This window comes from Rutilus rutilus (genome assembly GCF_951802725.1).
Source record: "Rutilus rutilus genome assembly, chromosome: 2".
Classification (NCBI taxonomy): Eukaryota; Metazoa; Chordata; class Actinopteri; order Cypriniformes; family Leuciscidae; genus Rutilus; species Rutilus rutilus.
In genome coordinates, this window is record NC_140210.1 from 27,789,429 (window position 1) to 27,816,335 (window position 26,907).

At 39.7% G+C, this 26,907-nt stretch overlaps 1 protein-coding gene across 1 annotated transcript in view; it reads left to right on the top strand.

Annotated features, from left to right (window-relative positions):
- The window catches only part of cnnm2b (cyclin and CBS domain divalent metal cation transport mediator 2b), a 45,042-nt gene extending 18,674 nt beyond the window's left edge, over positions 1–26,368 (top strand). Inside the window, exons 2-7 of the mRNA XM_084402833.1 lie at positions 7,181–7,324; positions 14,683–14,820; positions 16,904–17,073; positions 17,390–17,483; positions 21,853–22,031; positions 25,524–26,368. Coding sequence (XP_084258959.1) covers positions 7,181–7,324; positions 14,683–14,820; positions 16,904–17,073; positions 17,390–17,483; positions 21,853–22,031; positions 25,524–25,736 — 938 coding nt within the window. The 3' untranslated portion in view covers positions 25,737–26,368. The remainder of the gene's footprint in view (positions 1–7,180; positions 7,325–14,682; positions 14,821–16,903; positions 17,074–17,389; positions 17,484–21,852; positions 22,032–25,523) is intronic.
- The last annotated feature ends 539 nt before the right edge of the window (positions 26,369–26,907 follow it).

The following is a 26,907-nucleotide window of genomic DNA, read 5'->3' on the forward strand; positions in this document are numbered from 1 at the left end:
ACTTCACGCCCATACCACGGGCCAATTCAGTGTGATGACGTCACGGGGAGCGCCCAAGGGTATAAAGGGGTGCCTGCAAACACGTCATCAGCTTCATTGTGTGGAAAAGTCTTGTTTTTTCAGGAGTTTTTTCTCTGAGCCTTGCGGTTCTGGCCCTGCGTCTGCTGCGGCAGCATGGCGGTTGCGATCGTGGGGATCTCTCTCCCTCGCTTCTCTGGCTAGATTGGCGGCTCTCGTATATGTGTCGCGGCTTCTTCCAGGTTTTGACGTGAGCAGATTGCTTGCTTCTGGTTCTGAGGAACTAGATATGGAGTCAGTAACAGACATTACAACTAAATCTAATACTCTCCCCTCCTATCAAAGGCCTGCATACAATGAGCTATTCGAATATGAGATAAGCAAATATCAAGCTATCACTCCTCAGGGACTTCTTTGTCACTAAATGCTCCTGTTCTGGCATCCAAGCCATGCCAGATAACATCTAGGCTGGTTGGCCAATAGTATGCGGCAACAGGTCAGGCTTGTGCTGCCCTGTCCATCATGGTGGTGCTGCAGGCATACCAGGCTGACTTACTCTAATACCTTGTACTAGGGTGAGGGTCTATCCCCTAAGACAGTCACTGAACTATTCACAGCCACATACCTGGCCCCTTTGCACCACTAAATCGGCCTATCCATGGCGGCAGTGGTGGCGATAGAAAGGTATTTGTAGGTTAACCTGTTGGCTGTTAAGGAGAATTAAAAGACCGTCCTCCTTAATGCCTCAGTCTCGCCTTCCATGCTTTTCGGCACTGCTAAATATATAATGAATTAATATATTGGGATGAATATATAGGGATATAAAATATATCCCTTGCCGGGTCCAGGCACTTCCAAAGTCTTCTGGTCCTTCTCCTTGTACGAGTTCTCAGAGGAGTAGGGGGAAGAGGCACCGTGCTGGGAAGAAGAAGGGAAAGGAAGGGAAAGACAGGTGATTGAGCTTAATAAAATGTAGGCTTTTACCCCTCTCTTTTCCTTCCTGGTTGCTTCATTCTTCACTTTTATGCACACTAGGAGCTTACTGTATGATGAGTATTATTTATTTAAACTAGTTTAAAGCCAGATGAAACAGTGCTGACAAATGGGATAAACACTGTGCGCAACAATACAATCAGAAGGCTTTTCAGTCTGCAAATCGCCATCATTTAGCATGGATTTGCTGTAGTAACACTAATTGCACCATGGAATTGTGGCAGAAATGTTGGTTAATATAGATGTGTTAAATATGTTAAAGGAGCAATGGAATATAATTACAGTATTTTTTTTGATTAAGCAATAGCATTTGTGCATTTATACTCAATGTATTTAGGCTCATACAAATACCATATAAACCATAGTTACATTTTACCATGGTAGTGAGGTGCTATAATGTGTGGTTTTAACTATGGTTATTATAATCTAAATGTATGCTACTATGGAAGACCAATGGTTAAAACAGTCAGAATATATCATTGTACCATATACCATACCAACAGATGTTACTGTTTTTGTTAATGAACATAAATTTGCAAATGCATCCAAACTCAAGCTATTGTCAAATGTGCATTTCTAAGAGACAAAACATGTAATAATATTAATATTGCAGTATGCACTGCAAACTGTGCTGAATAAATGTGCCATCAAAAATCAGGCAACACAAACCTGTTTTATGACTTGAAACAATATCACCTGTTAGCACATGCAGAAACTAAGAAATAATTTTGTTCTATTAAGATATTTTGTTATGGAAAAATTACTGGAAAAGTGTAAAGAATTCAAAAACATGAAGTGTTTGTCATGTTCTGATAATAAAGAGTAGTTTCAAACCATAATTATTGGTCTGGTTTCTACAAATTTCACTAAGGCAAAAGTATGCCTTTAAACTTGAAAGAAGTAAAGATTTGACATTTATCGTGATAATTATCAATATCGACCGATATGAAAAACTTTATCATGATAGTGCTATATATATATATATATATATATATATATATATATATATATATGTATATGTTATTATTTATTTATTTTTGTTATTTTTTTCCGATATCGCCCAGCCCTAGTTGAGCTTGACACTCAAGACCTTTCCTCTCCAGTCTTAATTAGGACTTGAGATGGATTAGGCATGTTGATGTGGTCCAGATTTCGGTTTGGCCCATTTTTCCACCCTGTTAGCCCTTCATCGGGAGACCCGAGGAGTTTGTTGCCCTCCTCACTGTATTGTAAAAGACGTAAGCAGGGCTGTGCTCTTCGACAGATGTCTGGTGAGTGGAGATGACTGGTGAATAGATAGAATAGATAGGAATAGGGGTTATGTTTGAGCTTATGCTCCCCTAATGGGTAGAGCAATATTTTTAAAAAAATTTAAAGTAGAGCTGTACGGATTAAGGTTGAGGTGGTTGACTCGTGAAGCGACCCACTCCCTAATATGTCGCCTTCTCCAGCATGGATGTTAAAGTAAGGCTATGCTCCTTTCTAGATCTGGAAGGTACAGCCTGACAGACTCTTAAGCAGAATGGGCTTATCCATAGACAGTATATAAACTGGACACAGCGACCACATAGGTTTCAACGGAGAAAAGTGAAGCAAATTAGAAGCCCTCACTTCCTGATGGCTGAGCGTACTGCGCAGACTCAAACTGAGCTTGACGACGTGGATGTGACGTGAGCAAACCGTCTGTCTTCTAGTAGCTGTGCCAAGAGAAATCTGAATCATTCCCTTCCGCATCTTGCAGAGACGGAGAGCGTGAGTAGGAGCTGTCCATGAGCTAGGAGCAGGAGCAACTTTATGACTCTCTATGGGCTTCTCCCTTGACTTTATCGGACTTTATGCCTCCACGTCCCCCCGATTGACTGCGAGCTTCTCCTCCTGTCTACATGGTAATTTCCAGAGAGTCGCGTGGTTATGACGCAATCGTTAGCCTACTTTTACAAAAATTGCTTCTACGGGGCCATAACGTAAGATACAAGGTAATGGAGCCTTTTATACATTGTCGTGTTTCTTTAGAAATAAACAATGGACAAATGGAGTCTTTAAACGCCTCAGATGTAAAGTTATTCGCTGTCAAAGTGACGCCAAAATGAATGGGAGTCAATGGAATGCTAACAGCAGGTGATGGCTTTTTAGCCAATGGCAGCCCCCGGGGGTGGTATGCTATTCGAGAGCTCGATTACCCCCCTGGGCTTATCAGGGAACCAGGGCTACATACGTAACCCTATGACATTTGTATGGAATGTAGTGGAGTAAAAATTTACAATATTATGCTTTGGGAATGTTTATTTTGGGGAAAAAAATGTTGTTACTTCACTACATTCCAAAGCATAATATCGAACTTTTTACCCCACTACATTTTATAAAACATATTGTTTCTCGTAATTTCAAACTTAAGAAATCACTGAACAGACACTTGGAAAATGTACTTAAGTGCTTACTTAAATACAGTAACAAAGTAAAATTACTTTACTGTCCACCACTGTATACAAAACACACAGGGTAAGAAATAAAACATGTAATTCTGAGATCAACTTTAAATAATTTACAGTAGCCTATAAGATATAAAGTCACAATTATGAGGAATGAAGCAATCATGAGATATAAATTTGAAATAAAATTATTGAAGTCTGGATTTCACACTAAATGTGTTAACCATTAAAAAAAAGGTTAGGTTTTGTACTGTACATTTAAGCTTTAACTTCTCTATGTTTTAAGTTTTTCTGAATATGTGAGTCAAGAATTATCATTATTTACCATTGTTTGGCAAATCTTCAGGGGTAAAATAATATTTTCAATAAGAATTCACACTATTAGGAATTTCGTGTGAGGGAAAGATTTCTCAATTTCACAGCAGATTCCACTTGTTAGGTTTGAAAGAGTCTACTTTTTTGAGCAGTGCTTTATACATTGCAACACCATAATGGACCGTTTTGCCCACAAAATTTATATTAAGGGCCCTATTTTAACGATCTGAAACGCAAGTATCAAACGCGAAACGCAAGTAACTTTGTGGGCGGATCTCGGGTACTGTTGCTATTATACCGGCGGGATAAATGACTCTTGCGCCCGATGCAAATTTAAAATGGGTTGGTCTGAAGTAGCTACATTACTCATAGGTGTGGTTTGGGCGTAACGTGAAATAAACCAATCAGAGCGTCATCTCACATTCCCTTTAAGAGCAGGCGCGCTTGTTCCATGGCGGCTTGCTATTATAACGGTGGATTTGCCAGGCGCACGCCAGGAGCGGTTCACAGCCGAGGAGACCGACGTTCTCGTCAGGGCCGTAAAAGACAGAGAAGTGACATTGTATGGGGATGGGAGAAACCCACCCAAATTAGCTTCGGTTAAACAGGCATATAATAATTTGGGTAAATGTGTAAGCTAGATTTATGCCTATTTTTTCACATCTTCATGAACACCACAATGATTTCCCTCATGTGGTAATAATTTTCCTTGTAATTATGTAGGTTTGCAAAAATTGGAACTGCTGCATCTGTGTAGATGAGAGAAGCAAAGTGTATGTGCGTTGTGCACACGCTACATTGTGGCCAAGCATGTGCCCTTAAAATAGCATCTGAATAATGCGACTTAGACTAGGTTTTTCCTGGTCTGTGGTGGAATTGTTTTCTGAAACTGCAAAATAGCACCAGGGAACGTCTGCGCCGGAACACGCCTCCTCTTTTTTGCTGAACCGCCCCCGGGAGCGCAAATTCATTCCCTAATTTACAGACGTGCGTCTGTGGAGGGAAAAGTCCGCTGTGCGTTGGGTGCAAAATAGGAATGATACATGCGACGGTGTACAAAGTCAGTTGCGCTGGGTGCAAGATAGGGCCCTAAAGCTGCTGTGTATATTTCATGATTTCATAATGTCATCCGATTAAATTGCAAATATATAATGACTGTCTGTTTTCTCCATCTTTCATTATTCAAACAGATATTCATTAGAAACCACTGCAGTGATTTTATAACAAAAAAGCATATTTATCCTCAGAATTATAAAACACACCATTCTTTTTTATAAGAGTATAGCTTCAATCCAGTGAGTTTTATTTTATTTTATTTTTTTCAAGCTGTGACCACAAATAATGAAACAAAACTGTAATCTTCTTTTTTTTTCTCTCTCTCTCTACCTTGGGATAGAAATAATCCCAGCAGGAACAGAGTAGAAGCTAATATCCTTGTTTCCTTGAAGGGGTGAGATATGGTGTACTCAAGGGAACCTATGAAGGAAAATACATAAAGTAAACATGTTTTTTCCACTGTGGCCTGAATAAACCCTTATTTTTGTGCTGAGATTTAATGCTTGAGCACTTATTTATTTAGTCTTGTGACTTCTACTACCCCTTGACCCTTGCTCTTACGTCCTCTCTTTAAGGGTGATTCATTTCCACTTGCATATAAAGGATTGACTGATATTATTTAAATACTATCTTGTGGAGTTGTTTTCTGTGGTAACACTGGTGACCTTTGTCATCAAGTTACTTCATTGTCACATATCACAGAATCACCCTTTATAACTAGTGCAACTTTTTGAGGTTTAGTCATTTGACTGACAAGGTTTATCTTACCTTAAATGAGATTTAGTTTATAGTGTTGTGCAGATGGGTTCGGACAAGGATTCTAGATCAGATCATCGGTCTAAGTGACCTTTGAGTATTAATAATGAGAATGCAATTTATAATTAAATTACATTAGATAATAAGACAGTTCAGTTATTTTTTTTAATATTTTCATTTACTCCAAAATTTGGTGATATAAAAAATAACTCATAGGATTGCAATTTGCAAACATAAAGTACACTAGTTCCAACATATTCCTGGATGTTTAGGGAATCAAGCTACATGCCTTAGGTTAATTGAAGTCCTTGCAGTGGCAAAATAAGGAAAATAAGGTACACACACTCAAGTTAAGGCCACACTCCTTAAGCAGAGATTTATAGCCAATCATTATTTGTGTGTTGTCATGGGGTTTGCCACAAGTGCGTCCCAGGCTTCCTAGTATTTCAGCAAATGGCCATCTGCATATAAACGACCAGCTCTGAGACAGATCAGATCACCCAGCAGTCGCTTTGGTGAGAATATTGCCCAAGTGGAATGGAAACTTCATTTCAGGTCTAATATTAGCCTGGCCCTCTGGAAAATTCCTTCTAAAAGTTCACAAGCTGAGAAAAGGCAAAGAATTTGTTTGGTGTTTTTCCTGATAGAATAAACAAAAAGAGGTTTTCACTTTTGTCTTTGGGATATGTATTAAAGCTTCAGGAGAAACTTGAAAGTTTCACCCTTGTCCTTTTACAGGGTTTCAGTTTTTATTTAGTTGAAATAAACACCAATTATCAGAAGCAGGAGCTCATTCAATCTTTCTTTAAAAGTTTTTTTAGACAGCACAAAAAAACATGCTTATGACATGTTTGTCCACTCCAGTGGAGATATCTCACCAAGACTGGACTACTTTTGTTCAAAGACACAATACACCGTATTTTGAGACTGAACCCAGTTACTCTAGACCTCTAGACCTTCAATATCAAAGACAAAACATTTAGGTGTTTTGGGAAACAGGGTCAGACTTTTGAACTTTGCAGAGGGAGAGAGTGTGGCTTCTTGCCATAGACGCTCTGATATACTCTAGAGTGTTGGTTGTACAGGTACAGTACATATGTTGGATAATTTGTTAAGATTTGGTGTAGAAACCACTATAGGATTATTGCCGTTGCCAAACATTTTTATGCTAATACCATTATCAGCCTGCCAACAGCAGTTGTACATTGTAGGATATGTGCGTGTGGTCAGAAAGGAAAATTCTGACATTATTTACACACATGCATGTCATTCCAAACCTACACATCTCTAGCCTAGAGGTGTTTGACTTTCTTCAGCATTAACTTTTTCATATGGTTTGGACCCCATTGACTTTCGATCTATGGACAAAAACTGTTGAAAAATGACTTAAAATATCTTATTTTTTTATTCTAAAGCGAAAATAGTCATATTTACTCCTAAGAGTAAATGATGGCAGAATTTTCATTTTGAGTGAACTATAACTTTAAGCTTGATTACATTTTGATACAGTTTGAAAACACATTAAACATTCCTTTATATGCAAACAGCTTAAACTTTAAAATAAGATTGGTGTGCGTCTTAATCAACCTCTAAACAAATGTATTATTTTCTAGGTAAATCTCACCTGGCAATAGTCCAGCGGGTTAACAACGAAGGAGAAGGCGACCCCTTCTACGAAGTTCTTGGCATTATCACCCTGGAGGATGTCATTGAAGAAATCATCAAGTCTGAAATCTTGGATGAGACAGACTTATATAGTATGTGCTATGAATATCATGTACTTTTGCATGTTTTTACAAAGAGCAGTTTAAATAGTACATTGTAAAATTCTGTAAAATGACAGTGTCATGGAGAAATGTGGATTTTGTCCTGTATCTAATGTCATATGAAATAGTTATACAATACTAGCATTTTTAATGTACTAGTTTAATGTAGTATGTAAATTTCAATAGCATGACATTACAAAAACCTTTACCTTTCATGATAACACTTTACAACAAGGTTTAATTAGTTAACATTAGTTCTCTATCGTTCGACGCGTTTGACATCTCACTATGGGAAAGGCTCTTGCATGGCCATCCGTTAAGCCCTACGCAATCACACCTCCCAGGAAGCACACCCCATCCTATATAAACAGCAGTGCTGTCTCAAAATTGCATCCTACCTCTCTTTACTCGTGGCATACAAGCTACAAGCCCTTTTTTTCAGTACACTTAGTGTTAGTTTGACAAGACTAAACTGTCCAAAATACAAGCTACCACTTGTCATTAGAGCGTCAGGCCAAATAAAAAAAGAAGTGTAGTGAACTGCTTAACCAAGCATATATAATAGACAAAAAGTTAACTTACTACTTGAACATGGCTTCTTCTATGAAGCCTAACAAGTCCAGAGAACCTTCACACACTTGTCCTAGGGAATGTGAATTCACAACTATTGCAACTAGGGATCCGCATGTGGTATGCCCGGCGTGTCTGAGCCTAGGGCATGCCCAAGCAGTGTGATACACCAATCTCCTGTAAGCAGTGCAGTAAACTTTCACCTGGAGTGCTGCGCTGGAGACTGGTGTACATGACGTGTCTTGCAATCCCTTACAGGGGAGAGACAGCACGGCATCTCCGGAGGACACGGAATCTCCTATGTCGATAACAAGTTAGGCTGACCAGCTTACTCCTTCGGATGTGCTTGGGGAACCGGTCGCTTTCAAATGGACATCGAACCATTCCTGATGGTCTTACCGGACGACGATTCCATTTCCATCGCTGACTTGGAATATCTGTTTGTTCCTCAAACAGAGTCCCCGGGTTATCTTACAGGGGTAGACGAACAGCAGATGGCAGCAGGGTGTGTAACTCTGCACGAGGCTTGCCGTCGGGTGGTGAACTGGTTGAAATGCTGAAGGCAAGACAATAATTTCCTACTTCCTACCACCTTGACAGTTCATCAGACACTTCCACCTTTCCAGAATTGCATGGCCGAAATACTGGGAAAGACCACTGTTATCCAGTGTCCCAGTGTATGGCTTTTCCTTGCTAGACATGGGGGAGTGCAGGAAATGGGCTGGTCTCACATGTCGCCAATGAAGGCCTCGTTGACAGGCCATCTGGATCCCCCATCGGCATTCGGATTATCCACCGTCACCCCTAAGCCACCTCAAAGATCTGATCAGTTCTAAGCATTGATTTTGAGAAGGCGAGGGGGTTCTGTATGAACAGGATAAACAACCTTCCTCCTGGCAACGAAAGTCCTTTGATCAGGTGGCAAAGGCCAGGCCCCCACCCACCTCAGCTGTGAGTGGCAGAAGGAAGAAACAGGCGGTTTCACAAACCCAAATCTTTTTCTTGCTGTCTCCACAAATCCCCCGGAGAACAGTGGTGTGAAACAAAAGTACTCACCAACAACAGCATATACCCTGGGGTCGAGTACAGAATGTCAAGAAGTACTTTCACACACTCGTTTCCCCTGTGGTGTCGAATCAAATAAAGCAGTTTACACACAAAAACACAGTGTGGCCTCTTGTATTTTCCCCTTTCTAAATTCAGACAATTTTATCGTACAAAACCTCATGAAGAGCGATTTGTTTTCATCACAATACTGTTATACACAAGCACCCTGTAGAAACTGTATTGGTCAGAACGCCACCCACAGCACTGGTAGAAAGCAAGTCGCACTTGCTTGCACAGACTTCAAGTGGTTATTAAGCAGAATCCAAAGGGGATACAGGCTGCAATTTGAGAGAAAACCCCTGGATTTCTCAATAGCCCCTTTCACACAGCGCTTTGAACCCGGGAAATTGCCGGCAAATTGCCAGAACGCCTTCTGTGTGAACGCAAACATGACCCGGGATTGATGCCGGGATCAATGCCGGGTTGGGGACCTAGTAACATTGCCGTGTTAAGTTCCGTAACGCGCGCTGTGTGAACAAAAGCCGTAATAATGCCATGTCGTAGTGATGACGCTGAAGCCGGGATCGCTCGCCAGCTGTGAAACGGTACGTAATGCGCAAGTTTATGATCGAATCAGAGAAAAAAATGCACAAGCGTGGTTTCTCGAGAGAGAAATCGCAGCTCATAAGCAAACTGAAGACGCTGCTGAGACATTACATGTCACGTCGATGTCACGTGTCTTTACAGGATTTTTACGGGTTGTGTGTGAACGCACTCTCTGATTCCGGCAAATCACTGGCAGTGTGAATGAACCAAAATCAAATGAACCCGGGTCAAATCCCGGGTCACTTTATCCGTGTATTTTCCGGAATCTCTGTGTGAAATGTAATGATAAGACAGTCAAAAGTGCAGGGAAAGAATGCAAACATTTTGAGACAGGAAATAAATTCTCTCCTTCTCAAAGAAGCAATTCAGGTGATACTGGCAGAGGAATCAAAGAAGGAATTCTTCAGTCAGTATTTTCTTATTCCAAAGAAATGGGGAGGCATACACCCTATTCTGGACCTCAGATGTTCACAATGCTGACACAAAAATGTTCAGAGGGAAGACTGGTTTACCTTGATCGATCTAAAGGATGCATATTTCACATCCCCAGCACAGACAATTTCTTAAGTTTGCGTTCAAAGGCCCAACGTATGAGTTCAGGGTTCTCCCGTTTGGCCTTTCTCTAGCACCCTGCATTTTCACAAAATGTGTGGAAGTGGCATGGCCACCATTGAGACTATATAGGGCATAAGGATATCAGCATTTCAACTGGTTAATCTGTGCCAGATCAAGGGAGATGGCGGGGGTGTATATATGGGAAGTATTAATACATTTGAATTCTTTGGGGTTCGTAGTGTACCAGAGGAAGAGCTTATTAACCCCAACACAATTACTGGTATTTCTTGGTTTGGACCTGAACTCAATAACTTACTGGGCAACCCTCTCGGAGCAGAGAAGGGAGAGTTTATGGAACTGTGTGAATCAGTTTTGCCTGGGTTAGACAATCTCTTTTCGGCTTTGTATGATATGACTGGGACTCATGGCTTCAGTCATGGCAGTAGGGCTTTTGGGGTTGTTGCTCATTTCATGAGAGATTGTCAGAAATGGACCTTTTCTCTGGAATTAAATTCCTCCATATGTCTGCACAAGAAGGTGCGTGTCTCAACCCACTCTCTTAGTGCTCTGCTCATTTGGCGAGACAAATAATTCTTGAGGGAGGGGTTGTCATTAGCCGCTTTCTGACCAAGTAGTTACAGGAACTTAGTTATAGGAACTGTCCACTTCTAAAGAGTTCTATGAACTACTCTCCCCCAAACTCGGTTTTGCTGTTTGCGTTCGCACTGGCCAAGTGGCCATAGGAACTGGTAGGAGGGGTAAGGGAGTGACGCAAGCACGACGACTTTTATTTTGACGGCGCGACAGACCTTTATTTTGGCGGCGCTGAGAACGCCAGAGCAAACAATGCTCGCATTCTCTGTGTTTACTGTTTATTAGTTAGCGATCTGTCTAACAGTACTGTTTAACATGTTATTAGATAGAACTGTTATAGAAAGTAGACTGTATATGAAAAAAAGGTTATTAGTCTATGCCGTGTGGTTGATGTCCAGTGTTGCTAGCTGGGCAGATAAACATAATCATGTTTGGCTTGGTCCCCTCAAAGTTGCGTTGGATTTTCTCTTCAGCATAAAGGTTTAGAGACCCATCTATCACTGTTTTCCATGTTTGTATCTAGTTTCTGGAGTAAATATATAGGCTATAATCTGTGTGTTTACATTCTAGCTGTTTTAAAAATGGCGGGTGCTGGTGCTCCGCGTTCGTTCGGTCAATCAGCGTACACTAACGTCACGGGTAGTTCCTATAGTGCTGGTTTAGACCCTACTCTGAAGTAGTACCTAAATTAATTCCTCCAAATGGAGTTCCTAGAACTAAAATCGTTCCTAGTTCCTGCGGTGCGAACACGCCAAAATCCGGGTACTTTAGCCAATAGTTCTAGGAACTGTGAAAAGGTTCCTCCGGTCGGAAAGCGGCTATTGGGAGTGATTTCAGACTGCAAGGTGGACACTACAGACGTGTCCTCACAGGGCTGTGGAGCGATCATGGAGGGAGTGAAGTATGGACAGAACCAGTCAAACTAATACATACACATTGTCTGGAGTTCCTGGCAATATTTTTGGCTCTTAAACACTTTCTCCTGCAAATAAAAGGCTGTCATGTTTAGTCAGATCAGACAGATGGATGCATCAGCACATCCTTGGCAAGAGACCCTGTTAAATGCTTTCCCACCTATAAACCCCATCCTCCCCACTCTGTCCAGAATCAGGTCGCAGAGGGAGAGAGTGCTCTTAATAGCTCCATTATAGCCATGGAGGCCATGGGCAGAGGAGATGATTTTTCATCTACATCCGCAGAGGTGAAATTTCTGGGTCTGGCCTGTTAGAGGTTTAATCTGAATGCTCTAGGCCTGCCCCAGAATGTGATTTTTACCATCCAGAATGCTGGCGCGCAATCCACCAGATCTCTATATAAGGTGAAGTGGTGAAAATTTGAAGCATGGTGTCAGGAAAGACAAAGGATACCATTCCTTTCCTCAGTACCTGACATTATTTCCTCATTCAGGAGAGACTAGATAAAGGGAAGGCCTTCTCTATGATCAAAGTGTACCTGGCGGCCATTTCATCATGTCACATGGGATTTAATGGTGAATGGTTTTACAATGAGGTCCATTAGTTAACTTTAGTTTATGTCACAGTTCTGTTCTGTTTGGATGCTATTTTGATCTTAGTTTAATTTTCATGGGCTTTTCGTTTGTTATTTTCAGTCACATGTGTTCCTTTGTTCAGTTTCCCGCCACTCATCTGTTTCCATGGACACTTACTCAATTATCACAGCTTCTTATTGAGTTCATTGTTTCGCATTGTTTGGATTGTTATTTGCCTGCCTATTCTGAGTCATTTAATAAATCTTGTTTTATTTCCTAATACTCTTTGTCGTCTTCGGATCAGCATTACAGAATACTGGACGCAAGAATGGATTATGCAGCGGAATCTGCTGCCCTAGCCCGAAAAGGGCTTCCTCTAATGGACTTTTCGCTTCAGTTCTGTCAGCTCGCTTTAAATACTGCCTTCAATGATGAGACGTTAAAGTCTCTCTTCTGGGTCGGGGCAAACTACTACTATCCTGTAGACCTCCCAGACACCACGGGACTTAATTGGAAGGAAGCCATCATCCGGTGTCTGGAGAGCACCTACCCCTGATCCAGACCACAGCCAGACCCAGAGCCCAGCCCACCACCACCCCTAACCACGGAGACGACAACGCCAGAGTCCCCCGCAGATGGAGAGCTTCCTCCTGCCGCAAACACTGAGCCTGTGACGACAGCGCCTAATGACATTCCGGAGCCAAAGCCCCAGCATATGTCTGACCAGGGGTGTGAGCCACCAAACATCGTCCAGGTAGCAGTCCTGGTGGAGCTTGACACAGGAGACTGGTTAATTGATTGGGACTTTGAAGCGGTGCTTACCACCCTGTCCTTTCATCATCAGAACTATCATCACAGTATCATAACACAGCAAAAACACGGATTTACCAATGATCCCACCCACCCAGCCTCCCTCTCTCACCTCCACTGTAGATCTCAGCCAGTCCTTAAGCCCTGCCTCAGCTGGTTTCCTGCAACCCTTCACCTTCCCCTGTGACGCCTTGTGGGTTAGGATCCATCGGCTTTGCTTCCGGCCACTGATCCCTCTGCTCCGCCTCTGCCCGTCGACCAGTCAGCGACGCCTTGGCTCCTCCCACCCTCATCTCCACCTGAGATCCTTGGCCTTGTGGCTTCACCAGGCTCCCTCATCCCTCCGGCTCCACCTCGGTCAGCCTGCGCTGTGGACTTACGATCAATTTGTGGCGCTCCGGCTCTTTACCCCTTTGGCTCCAGCGGGCTCCGCCCTTCCTCCGGCTCCAGCTGGGTCCTCGGATGCTCCGGTTTCACCTCGAACGATCGTTGCCGCAGCTAATGCTGGAGACCAAAGCAGAGTTGCGGCAACGATCGTTCGAGGTGAAACCGGAGCATCCGAGGACCCAGGTGGAGCCGGAGGAAGGGCGGAGCCCGCTGGAGCTCTGCTTTGGTCTCCAGCATTAGCTGCGTCGCTTAGGTCCATCAGCTTTCTGTAGGAGAGCCCTGGGATCCCCTAACATCGGCTCTGTCTCCGTTGGTCGTCCCGCGGATGTCGTCGGCCACGTCAACATCTTGGCTCCTCCCTCCATTGACTCCGCCGTGGGCTATCGTCTTGGCTGAGCTTTGGGTCATCACCATCCGGCTACTCTGTCCATCATCTCCTCCTTGGCTTCTTCCTCCATCATCAACTCCTTGGTCTATCCTGCCTGCTTTCACCAGCCTTCCGCCATATCCTCTCATCAGCCCTTCATCGGCTCCTCGACCACCCCCCGAGCCCCCACCTTTCCTCCCTCACCGCATCTGTTTTGGCGTGAGGTCGCCTTCCGACAGGGGACGTACTGTCATAGTTCAATCCTTGTTATTTTCAGTCATATGTTCAGTTTCCCGCCACTCATCTGTTTCCATGGACACTAACTCAATTATCACAGCTGCTTATTTAGTTCATTATCTCTGTCTATTTAAGTTCTTCTGTTTGTATTAATCATTGTCCGGTATTGTTTGTGCGTAGCACACCGTCTCGCGTAGTTTGGATCGTTATTTGCCTACCTATTCTGAGTTATTTAATAAATCTTGTTTTATTTCCTAAACATCTTCGTCTTCTTTGGATCAGTGTTACAGTTTATGCATTAACATTAACTAACAACAGTATTTATTAATCTTTGTTAACATTAGTTATTAAAAATAAAACTGTTAATTGTTAGTTCATGTCAGCTCAGGTCCATTAAATAATATTAACAGATACAAATTTAGATTTTAACAATGTATTAGTAAATGTTTAAATTAACATTAATTATGATTAACAAAGGCTTTAGAGTATTTTTCATTGTTAGTTCAGGTCAACCAATGGGGTAAACTAATGTAAAAAAATGGAACCTTGTTGTAAAGTGTTACCCAAAAACCTTTTTAGGTGTCATTGCAAATATTTTCACAAACATATGAGGCAAGATGTTTTACACATCATTCAAGAATTTAATTAAAAAATGTTCTTCCTCTGTCATCCTATTTTTTCTGACAGCCGACAACAAAACAAAAAAGAAAATCGCCCATCGAGAGAGGAAGCAGGATTTCTCGGCTTTCAAGCACATGGACAATGAAATGAAGGTTAAAATATCACCTCAGCTTCTACTGGCTACTCTGCGTTTCCTAGCAACAGGCAAGTGCACTGCATTGCTGCTTGATTTACCCCAGTGTGTCCTGTGACTGTAGTATGGTTAGGGTGCTCACACAGGGGAGGAGATTTGCCTCTGGTTTTGGTGAAAGTCATGCCATGATGTCTTTTAAAACGAAGCAGCTTGTTTGGGTTAGTGTATAGAAGAATGACTTCCTGCACCTTAAAAACCTTGCAAGCAGCTAAGAGAAAACATCTTTTCTCACTCTTTCTGTCTTACTTTTTGTTTGTTACTTTTTTGTGTTTCTCCAAGAAAGGAAAAATATTTGGTGTATAAGCCAGAGTAGGATTTTTGTGATTGTTAACGTTTTTGTTGCTGTACTGCATTGACAGATGTTTGTTTTAAACCCAGACTGTGGGAAGCAATTTGATTAAACATGAAATCTCATATTAGATACATAACATACAGTGCTTTTCAAAAAGTTGGGGTCTCTTATGCTTTCCAAAGCTGCATTTATGTGACAAAATATACATTAAAACAGTAATATTGTAAATATTATTAATACAATTAAAATAATTGTTTTTAAATTTTAACATATTGCGAAATGTTATTTATTCCTCTGATGGCAAAATAGATTTTTAAGCAGCTATTTCTCCAGTCTTCACGGTCACATGATCCTTCAGAAATCATTCTAATATGCTGATTTGGTGTTAAGAAACATTTCTTATTATTATTAATGTTGAATACGGTTGTTTTGCTTAATATTTATGTGGAAACCATGAAACATTTTTTTTCAGGATTCTTTTATGAATAGAAAGTTGAAAAGAATAGCATTTATTTGAAATAGATATTAAGACATTACCTCTACTATTGCAACAAACCAGTGTCTGCCTGAAACTGTAATTTGTTTTCTGTAAGCTGTTTTTTAGTAGCCATTTACAATACTGTTTAAAAGTTTGAGGTCAGTAACTTTTTTTTTTTTTTTTTTTTTTTTTTAAAGAAAATGTTACTTTTGTTCAGTAAGAATACATACAATGCATTAAAATAATTACACTAAAGACATTTATAAGATAAATTCAACATTCAAATAAATGCTGTTCTTTTCAACTTTGTATTCATCAATGAATCCTGAAAAAATATATCACAGTTTCCAGAAAAAATTATTAAGCAGCATGACTGTTTTCAACATTGATAATAAAAATCAATGTTTCTTGAGCTGCACATCAGCATATCATTATGATTTCTGAAGGATCATGTGACACTGAAGGCTATATTAATGGCTGCTGAATATTCAGCTTTGCATCACAGGAATAAACTACTTTTTAAAATATGCTTAAATAGAAAACAATTATTTAAAGTTGTTTTACTGTAATATTTGATCAAATAAATGCAGCCTGCATTGCTGATTCTTGCATTCTTCTAGAAATCTTCAGGCATTTGGCACAAGTCATTACCCCTTTGCGTTACTATCCATCAAGCTGCTGGTCCCAAGGGTGTTTGTGTATAATAGAGACAAACCATTCTGAGTGGTATTCCCCTTTAAACCTAATTCCAGGATTTGGTAAAAACGTTCCCCTTTGTGGCTTACGCTAATCATTGATTAACAAATACAATGCTATTAGCGTTCGCTGGACAAGGAGCGATCAGCTGCCAGGTGACACATATACTGTAAACAGAACAATGTTACAGTGAGTTATTTAGCAACAGACAACCATCATAATACAACATTGCTTATTCATAAACTTTGTAGTCACAGAAACTTTCACACTCTGTTAAGTTTCAGCTTTTGAGAGAACAATAAAATGTTGAAAGCTGACGGTGTTTACAGGAATGAAAATTAGTTTTTGCTTTTGTATGTTTCAGTTTTAAACAGTCAGAACAGTGTCACCGATGGATAAGCAGTTATTAAAACAGAGTATTTGCCTGCTACAAGCTGTGTTCGTCCAAAAAAATAATGTTAGAGCATCATTTACCCAGGGTTTACTAATATACCGTGTGACGTTTTGAAACCTAATAAATGCAATATTACCTTTCACCATGGTTTAGAATGGCTCTGAGGTAACAATTTCAATTGTGAAAAACCCACAGGAACAGGAAGATGATGTCATGTCTTCTTTTGCCTTACAGAAGTTGAGTTATTCAGTCCCAGCCAGATGTCTGAAAAGATCCTTCTGCGTCTTCTCAAGCACCCAAACGTCATCCAGGAGGTCAAATATAACGAGAAGAATAAGAAGGCCATCGAGCATTACCTTTTCCACCGCAACAAGCCCGTGGACTATTTCATCCTCATTCTGCAGGTCAGCTTGGTTGTTTGGTCCAGGGCCGTGGAGGGCATGGAGAGAAAGGATTGAGGTTATTAGCCTAGAACAAGCTGGGATTTTCGCAAGTATTTAACACGCCCAGTATGAAAGAACTAGGGTACCTACGTAAAAGATGAATGTTTAGTTCAGTGAGGATAGTTAAAGACAGACATGCTTCTAAAAGAAATACTGAAAGCCTTATTTTGCACAAAACTCCATTAGTTGTAAAACTATCCACTTAAAGTTAATTAAAAAAATGTATAAATCTTAGCTGTATTGAAAGTCTGGCCTTCAATGTGATCTGTTCTCTAAGGGGAAGGTGGAAGTGGAGGCAGGGAAGGAGGGAATGAAGTTTGAAGCTGGAGCTTTCTCCTCGTATGGGATCATGGCTCTCACCGCTTCTCCAGGTAAATACAAATAATACATTCATTTGCATACGGTATTTCTACAAAGTACGAAAAGTAACCTATATGCTATGTGCGCTGTACTTACTGGTATTTAAGGTTTATGTGTTTGAATTTCAACTTTTCTTAGATTTGGATTACAGTTTTAACATAAACTAATAAACTTAATATGATGCATATTTGTCTGTCATACATAAAACGTAAGAAACAGGTAGGATTTCTGTAATAGTACTAATAAACTGAATGTCTTTACCAGGTTTATATATTTATCATCAATAAGACCTTTTTTTTAAATCATACATTTAATTAATTGAATCTTACTTGTTCCATAGCTAGACATATTTATACTTTTTAACTGAATAAATGTAATTGTTTTCACAATGAAAAGATTTGTGCTTACTCTAAGCCATTTGAATAAATGCTTTTTTGAAAATATGATTATTGAAATAAAATCTAATAGAATTTTCAAAAGGACAATAAACTATTCCATGATTTTTTTTGGAGTGCAGAAATCTTGCTTGTTTCTAGCCTGTTTAACTCAAGTATGACACATTAGGTATGTTAGTTTGTAAATGTTAAAACTGTAAAACAATGCAATTTAAATACATAAATCTTAAGTGTAGGCCTAAATATTTTAGAAAAATGACACACTTTACATTAGATGTTTTATGCTGGTTTAAAAAAATAATAATACTGCAATTCAAAATTCAGTCGATACCACAGGATACACCCACGAACCCTGCAACAGTGCAAGCAGTTGTGGGCAGCATTAGCCCAAAAAGTATATGCACGGATACATACTTTGAAGATCCACAGGAAGCGGAGCCTCATTCTGGCACATTTGACATACTGTTTTCAATGTACTATGATTTGGTACTATGATGCACTAATCCCAGCCAGGCATTATTGTATTCTTGCATACACTATCAGAAAATAACACCATGTCACAGAAGCTTTGTTCCAGAGGTCACATGGCATTTAGAATGGCAAGAGAATTTGAGACTATCATTTGTTTTGCACTCAGAAGAAATCTGTTAAACAACTGAGATATTGTGTATTCCACAGTAGACTATTTGTGCAGCTATCAGTGTTCAGCATTCATTAGTATATAAATACAAATGATAAAAGACTCTAATGGTCAATAAATAATAACATTTATTATTATTGTTATTATAGCAATCATGCATAAGACGAGCGGTTTGGAAAATGGATGGATGAATAGAAATTTTATTTTATTTTGATCATTATACTGCCAAGTAGGGGTGTAACGATACCCTAATTTCACGATTCGATACATATCACGATACTGAACTCACGATACGATATTATTGCGATACTCCAAGACATATAATAAAAGGTTAAGAAAAAATGTACTGTTGATTAAATGCTAAATTTGATATAACATTGTGGGTGTAAATGAATAGGCTTGGACAATGGTGACACCAGAATAAATATATTCATGATTCTGAACCTGAAAATACAGAATTATTTTAGACGAATATGCTTGCACTCTGTCACTGGCTAGATATATTTAAAATAATCTAGGCCACTTTTTACTGGTAACATAAGCATTATCAGGACCCACTAATATTCCCCCATTATTATCCATAATATATTGTAGTTTAATGTAGTACTGACTCTGAAAACGTAAATATTTTCTCACAGGGTAATTTTTATTTTGGGTGAACTATCCACGATACATATTGTCACTATCCACGATACATATTGTCACTATCCACGATACATATTGTCACTATCCACGATACATATTGTTGCATTTTTGTATTGCGATATATTGTGACACGATATATTGTTACATCCCTACTGCCAAGTATTATAGTTTAAATGCCCCCTGAAATCAAAATGTATGTTTTTTTTTTTTTTGCTTTTAGTATGAATATGTTAGCATTAAGGTTATGAATAAGCTTGCGTGGTCCAAAACAATGACAAAATCCGCATTCAGGACATATAAGCATTCAAAACTTTTCCGCTAAAATGGATCACAGATTTTTGTTTCTTCTCATTTTCTCATCACATCTTCTGTCCAATCAAATGCTCTGTAGAATCTAAAGCGTCCCGCGACTCCCGCCCCCTATGCTATAAATACCACCTGGCCAAAACGACTGTTGACACGTCACGGAGCAATATGGGTTGGAGATGTGTGTGTTCGGTTGCTCAAACGCTCAAGTTTAATTCCGCTTTCCAACTGTACGTTGCTTAAGAATGAAATGAATGAATCCTCTACTACTGAATCCAATGTATCATCAGCACTTGGATTCGCTTCCATGGAACTACTTGCAGTCTGTGAGGTAAACTAAACGCTATTGGCTATTTGAAAAGGGGGAGGGGCCATTCAATATGTCCCGCCTTAGCTTCCTGTTTCAGTGGAAATTATGTCAAATCATCATACAAAGCTGCGAGTTCCAAGGCTCTTCAGTGGGTCTTTAATATATATATACTGTAGCTTATCAAGCAACTTAGAACTGCAGTGTAGACCTGCTGTGACTAGTGACTTTTTACTGATTTTAATTCTAGTTCTTCCAGTGTTATATTCTTCTACTTCGTAGATTACAAATTTCATTGATCCACCTGAACATAAATATATAAAGTCTTTGCGGGGAAGTATCCACTGACTCTTTTTAAAAATTATTTTCAAATATTTTTTAACATCGTTAGATCCATCAGAAATTGATAGGGGTTGAATAGTATGCCAAATTTGAACCAAGTGTCGCATGTGCCACTAGTTAGGGGACTATCACAGAACATAGGTGACCTCTGGTGGTGAGAAAATGGGCCTACAGTAATACCAAAAGTGCTTTGCTATGTGGGAATGGAGAATATTTTCTAATGTGGATTAAAACAAGTGGTATTTAGTGATTTCTTTACTCCTATAGCTCCTATACCTTTCAGTCACCTTTTTGTTTCCCACATTCTTTTGATGCTTTTCTTTTCCTCCTATTCTTTATTCTTCCCTGCAGTTTCTCGTACCTTTGTGGTCATTAGGGCTGAGTCTGTTGCTGGATCTCCAGGTGTAGTTAAACCAAAATGACTAATCAAACAATGACAAGGTCAGACATTAGTCTGTCTGTTACTTACTGTAAATCATACCGTATGTTACAGTAAACCCACAGAATTCCTCCCACACATTTCTACTTCGCAGGCCTCCTGGAGTAAAGGGCGACAGCAGGGCCATACGCACACACACACACACCTCTGTACATAGTCACCCACACACACACTGTTCCCGGTTCTCACAAACCTCATGCTGACTACCAGCATGTAGGGTTCAGAGTTGGGCCCCTTCAGGCCAGCATTGGAGCCTTGAACTAAAGACGTGGTGGCTCCCCCACTCCACTCGCACATCCAAACACGGATTACATACATTCCAACCAAATTGTGGCATTAACACACCCCACTGTGGAAACCTGTGTGTGTGTGTGTGTGTGTATTTGTATGTGCGTTTATGTGTAGGAGAAACAAAGAAAGAAAGAATAAATATATGTGCTGGAGTGTGGAAGTGTGCTCATTTGAGTGTCTGTTAGCAAGTATTTTGTGTGTGAGTAAAGTCAATATGTTTGTGTGTGTGCACTTGTAAATTCCCCCTCTTTATGAAGTGGAAAACATAAGCTGTGTTTAATTAAAAAACAAGCCAGTCTTCACTTTGAAAGCTCTTAGGCTTTTTATCATACTCTTGCCAGCGGCAACCCTTTTACATACATGAAACACCCCCTTCATAACTAGCAATGCAATTATTGAGTTCTAAAAAGCTGTTACAAGCTATTATAAATTCATAATATACCATGTGCTAATTATTGTCTCTATAAAGCTGGATTTGAAGGTCTATTCACTAAATGGTTCAGTGTGCTAAAAAGCCATAAACATCTATAAACATACACTACTGTTTGAAAGTTTGGAGTCTTGTAGAATTTTTCAAAGAAGTCTCTTTTACTCACCAATGCTGTATTTATTATATCAAATATACAGTAAAAGTATTCATATTGTGAAATTTTTTTAAAGGTTTTTTCCCCCTGTGATGCATTCCTCCCGTTACTCCAGTTTTCAGTGTCACGTGATACTTTAGAGATCATTGAGTAAAAATATTCATTTATTCATTTTTTTTTTTATTCATATCAATTATTAAAAAAGTGCTAGTGTACTTAAATGTTAATTGATTTGTAAAGTGTGTCATTCAGATAAAAAAAGCATGCCATTGGTTGAGCCATTGTTGCTACATCAGGTCAGATAATTAATATTAATGAGCAAGGCTGATACGTTTTACATTGTGTCCCCCCTCCCTATCGTGCTCTTGATTTTACGTGTTTATGTTTGTCCTGATTATTGAAGTCACAATGCTTTCCTTTTTCCTCTGCAGAGAACAAATCCCCTCCTCGGCCATTTGGACTGAACCATTCTGACTCGTTAAATCGTAGCGAGCGGATTGAATCCATCACACCGTCACTGGGCAGCAGTAACAACCAGCTCAATGCCTTCCTGCAGATCTATGTGCCAGACTATTCTGTCAGAGCTGTGTCAGACGTACAGTACATTAAGGTAAACAGAACTGCACAAACACGACAACTCACTTGCAGTTTATGAACATGTTTTTTTTATTACATAACCAACATGCCCAAAATATTTAGAATCTATTTAATTCTTCAGAAGACATCTACTGCACATTTTTGGTGCCATTGTGGCTCTTGGGGTGTCAGACTATGGCCTAATGGCTGTAGTTCAGAGGTAGACTGTGACTATGGCTCATTGGCTAACATAGACTGTTGTTCAATTACAATCTTTGGCTGTGACTTAATGGCAGATGTGGAGTTAGGTGTTGGCTCTGGGACAGTTGTGGAATTTGGCTCTGAGTAGGGGTCTGCGACATACGTGAGCACTGGTTTAGTGTCTGTGGCAGATGGATACATGAGCTGACTTTGGTGGTCATTGACATGGGCTCTGATGTGGCCATGGAACGAGCTCAATAAAAGAGGTTTTCACAGTGATTCCTTAGGCAAGGCAAGGCAAGTTTATTTATATAGCACATTTCATACACAATGGCAATTCAAAGTTCTTTACATAGAAGAAATTAAAATAATTAAAAGAAATAAGAATAATTAAAACAGTTTAGAAAAATAAAATAAAATACAGTACAAACAGTCGGACGAGCATTGGCACAGTGCTCATTCAGTAAATGCATAGCTAAACAGATGTGTTTTGAGTCTGGATTTGAATGTGACTACAGTAGGAGCACATCTGATCTCCTCTGGAAGCTGGTTCCAGCTGCGGCTGGCATAATAGCTAAAAGCGGACTCACCATGCTTAGAGAGAACCCTTGGTATTTCTAGCTGATATGATCCTAATAATCTGAGTGATCTGTTGGGTTTATATTCAGTGAGCATATCTGCAATGTGTTGAGGTCCTAGGCCATTGAATGATTTATATACCAGTAACAATACTTTAAAATCAATCCTAAATGTAACTGGGAGCCAGTGTAAAGACCTGAGGACTGGTGTGATATGTTCATATTTTCTGGTTCTGCTCAGAATCCTGGCGGCAGCGTTCTGTATGAGCTGCAACTGTCTTATGGTGTTTTCGGGAAGGCCAGTGAGGAGTCCATTGCAATAATCCACCCTGCTGGTGATGAAAGCATGAACAAGTTTCTCTAAGTCTTGACTGGAAACAAAGCATCTAATTCTTGCAATATTTTTCAGATGATAGTATGCTGATTTAGTTATTGCTTTAACATGACTACTGAAACTAAGCTCTGACTCTAGAGTCACACCAATATTCCTGACTTGATTTTTAGTTGTTTGACCCCTAGAGTGAAGGTATGCGTTCACCTTGAGAACTTCATCTTTGTTTCCAAACGCAATGACTTCAGTTTTGTCTTTAACTGAAGAAAGTTTTGACACATCCAACTGTTTACTTCATCAATGCATTGGCACAGGGAGTCAATGGGGCTGTAATCGTTAGGCGATAGGGCTAAGTAGATCTGTGTGTCTGCATAGCTGTGGTAAGCAATTTGGCTCTTTCTCATTATTTGGCTCATTGGGAGCATATACAGGTTGAATAGGAGTGGCACAAGAATTGAGCCTTGAGGGACTCCGCATGTCATGGATGTCCACTCAGACTTATGATCTCCTATACTCACATAATAACCTCTCCCTCCTAAGTATGACCTGAACCATTTTAGGACTATCCCAGAAAGCCCCACCCAGTTTTCCAGCCTGTCCAGAAGTATGTGATCGACAGTGTCAAATGCAGCACTGAGGTCGAGTAATACCAGCACTGATAATTTGCCTGAATCAGTATTTAAGCGAATATCGTTTATTATCTTTATGAGCGCTAGCGAAAATATGCAATTTGGTGCATGTTTTAAAAAAAGCTTCTGATAGATTGTTATGTGAATCAATAAGATCTTTATAACAGTATAACAGACTTTTTACATAAAATGCATATAAATATTAGTAGTCAGTATCTCCCAATAATATGCCTTAGTAAGATGATTATATGATATTTTATGAAGTAGTTTTTATTATGTGGGGCAAAACATATAATGCAATGCAAGACACTGATGAGTGAGAGATGTACAAATTTTTTTTTAAATGTTTTAAATGATGTATGGATAATCAAGTAAACCTAAGTTGCTTCAGTCTAGTAAGTGCTCATCTTTGAATATAACTCATAATATAACATTTATTCTTACTTTATAAAATCAGACCATTTTGATCATGTTGATAATTTAGAGGCCTTAGAAATTTGTTTATCAAATATGATACAGGAGGCTTTATATGGTTAAGAGTGTGTTGTCATTAAAGAAAGAGGAAAAGACTCATCCTGGAACTGAAGCTGTCATGAGAGAAACAGGAAATGCAACAGGAGTGTGCTCTGGAACCGACACCTCGGGCGCATGAACCAGAAAATGTTTGTTGGATTGGAAACATGGCCAGCCCAGTCATGGTAATATGGTTAAACAGAGGCAGGATTTAGTTTATTTTTGAAAAAAAGAACACCAACACTGATCATACTGATCAACACGTCATAATCAGAAGCAATACAGTAATATTCCAGCAACAAACAATTTGTCTGTCAACAGCCCCTTTCACATATACAGTCTTTACTGGTAAATTACCGGGAACAGATCATGTGTGAACAGGACATTTTAAAAAATACCGGTAAATTGGTTCCGGTAATTTACCAGTAAACGAAGATGTAACATTACCTGTCAATTACTTGTATTTACGCTGTGTGAACACGCTCACGTAAAAAGTGATTTGGGCCAATCAGAAGCCGTTGAAAGAGCAGTGGCTCTGAGCCATTCATAAAATTATGACGCAGATTACACATTTACCCAGTTTACAAATGTCTTCAAATTGGAGTGAGACCGAAACTAAACTTGCTTTCTTCAGGAACAAGGCATAAACTTCCGGTTAATTACATCATCACAGAGTTTACTGGTATTTTGGAACTGATGTGTGAATGGTCTGTTACCGGTAAAAAGCCAGAACCCTGTTGCTTGTGTGAACAGCACATTTTTGAATTTACCGGTAAAGTCGTCCTGGCATCTTTACGGTAATTTACCGGGATTGATGTGTGGGGGGGCTATTACCAGATGTGCCACAGCTCTGAGAAAAAAGGAATCACAAATCACAGCCAATCAGAAGAGCATCATCTTTGTCTGAATAGATGTTTATGTATCCTTTCATTTATTTGCAAGATCTGAAGTAAACTATCTATTGTTGCTTCAGTGTGGCTATGAAGGTCATGTGAAATGATATTCAAAATATAGACCCTTTTAACGTTAAATAAAGCACATAATCAGTAACTGAGATTATCATTGTCATTGTTTGTATGTTGTTGTTCCAGCTGCAACGTCGCAGAAATAGAAACTGCTTCTAAAATAGAAACGCTTGTTGTCATGGCTGGCGAGAACAAAAGCTCTGATTACCATGGAAAAATACCTTTTATCCTGCGTTTGCGCCATCTGGTGGTTAGGAGGACGCAGTGTAAGATGTTTTTTGTAACCCCCTTTCCCGTGTGTTTTGACAGGTAACACGCCAACAGTATCAAAACGCCGTCATGGCATCACGTATTGACAAGACGCCACAGTCCTCAGAGAGCGAGTACACCAAAATCGAAATGACTTTGACAGAGCTCCACGACGGAGTGACCGATGAAACCACCGCTCTGTTCAACCAGACACAGAACTGCGTCGCCCACATCAAGTCGAACCACACAGGACACAGTGAGGGGGCCATCTAGCCCTCAGCGGGGTGGTGGAGCGAAGCCGATAGCAGAACCCTAGAGCTGCCTCACCACCCCAAACAACTCTAATCTGGTAGTGCAGTACTACTGGGGCCAGAGCTTGGGTTGACCCAAGGCAAAATGGGATAGTCCAGTGACACGCTTCGGTCCCGTTAAGATTCCAGATAAACCACAGTGTTTATGTCCCCCCAGCCAAAGAGTTTGGAGGATGGACAGTCTTGTGCTCGTACGAGCCCCTCCAGCTACACTCAAACTGCCCTGTGATGTTCACAAACGCAGAAGAAATACTCCAGGCAGATGCTGTAATAGGGTAAATCAAAGACTGCTTTGAAGGAAACCGTGAACCAAGAGCATTCCACTCACATATTTATTTATTTTGTATGCATTTGTATATACGTGCATGTCTGAGGATATAATTGTCGGCACATGCAAACACCTGTCTGTACTTTGTGCATGTGTGCCTCTATGAGTGTCACTGATATCATGCACACGCTATACGTAGTTTCAAAAACATCATTGTATATGTATTGGTAAGGGTCTTTTACATGTATATTTCAGAAATGATTATTTTTACTGTTCTAAATCTGGTATATCCCACAGTACCTTTTACACCATTTTTTTTTTTTTTTAATGAATCATTATATTGCCTTTTAAAAATCATATTAATTTTTTTTTTTTAACAAGTGCAATGAAACACATTTTATTTAAAATATGATTTATCATGATTACTGTATTGTAAATTATAGATTATTTGTATGCGTTCATTGTATCATATTTGTATATTTGATATTTTGGATTCACTTCCAAGGATGAACAGGTCCTATTTGTCTGCTTTAAAAGTTTAAGTCTGTCAAAGACACAATAACTGTACATTTAAAGCCGAACGCTTTCTTATTTTAACTAAACGCAAAGACCTGTCAGGACTTTATGCAAGGGAGAATCCATATGCATTCGTGCGATTCCTAACAAAATGAGTCTTTACCACGTCATTAAAACAACTACTACATTAAATTGTAATACCCATCACACGTCTGTAAGAGAGGTCGCTCCTCCGCTCAGTCTTCTTGTATCACCTTTATGTCTGTAATGTTGACTTCAATGGTTATTTATATGAACGCTGGAAACTCCTGCTATGCATACAGTTGTATTTAAAAATGTATTTACTGTT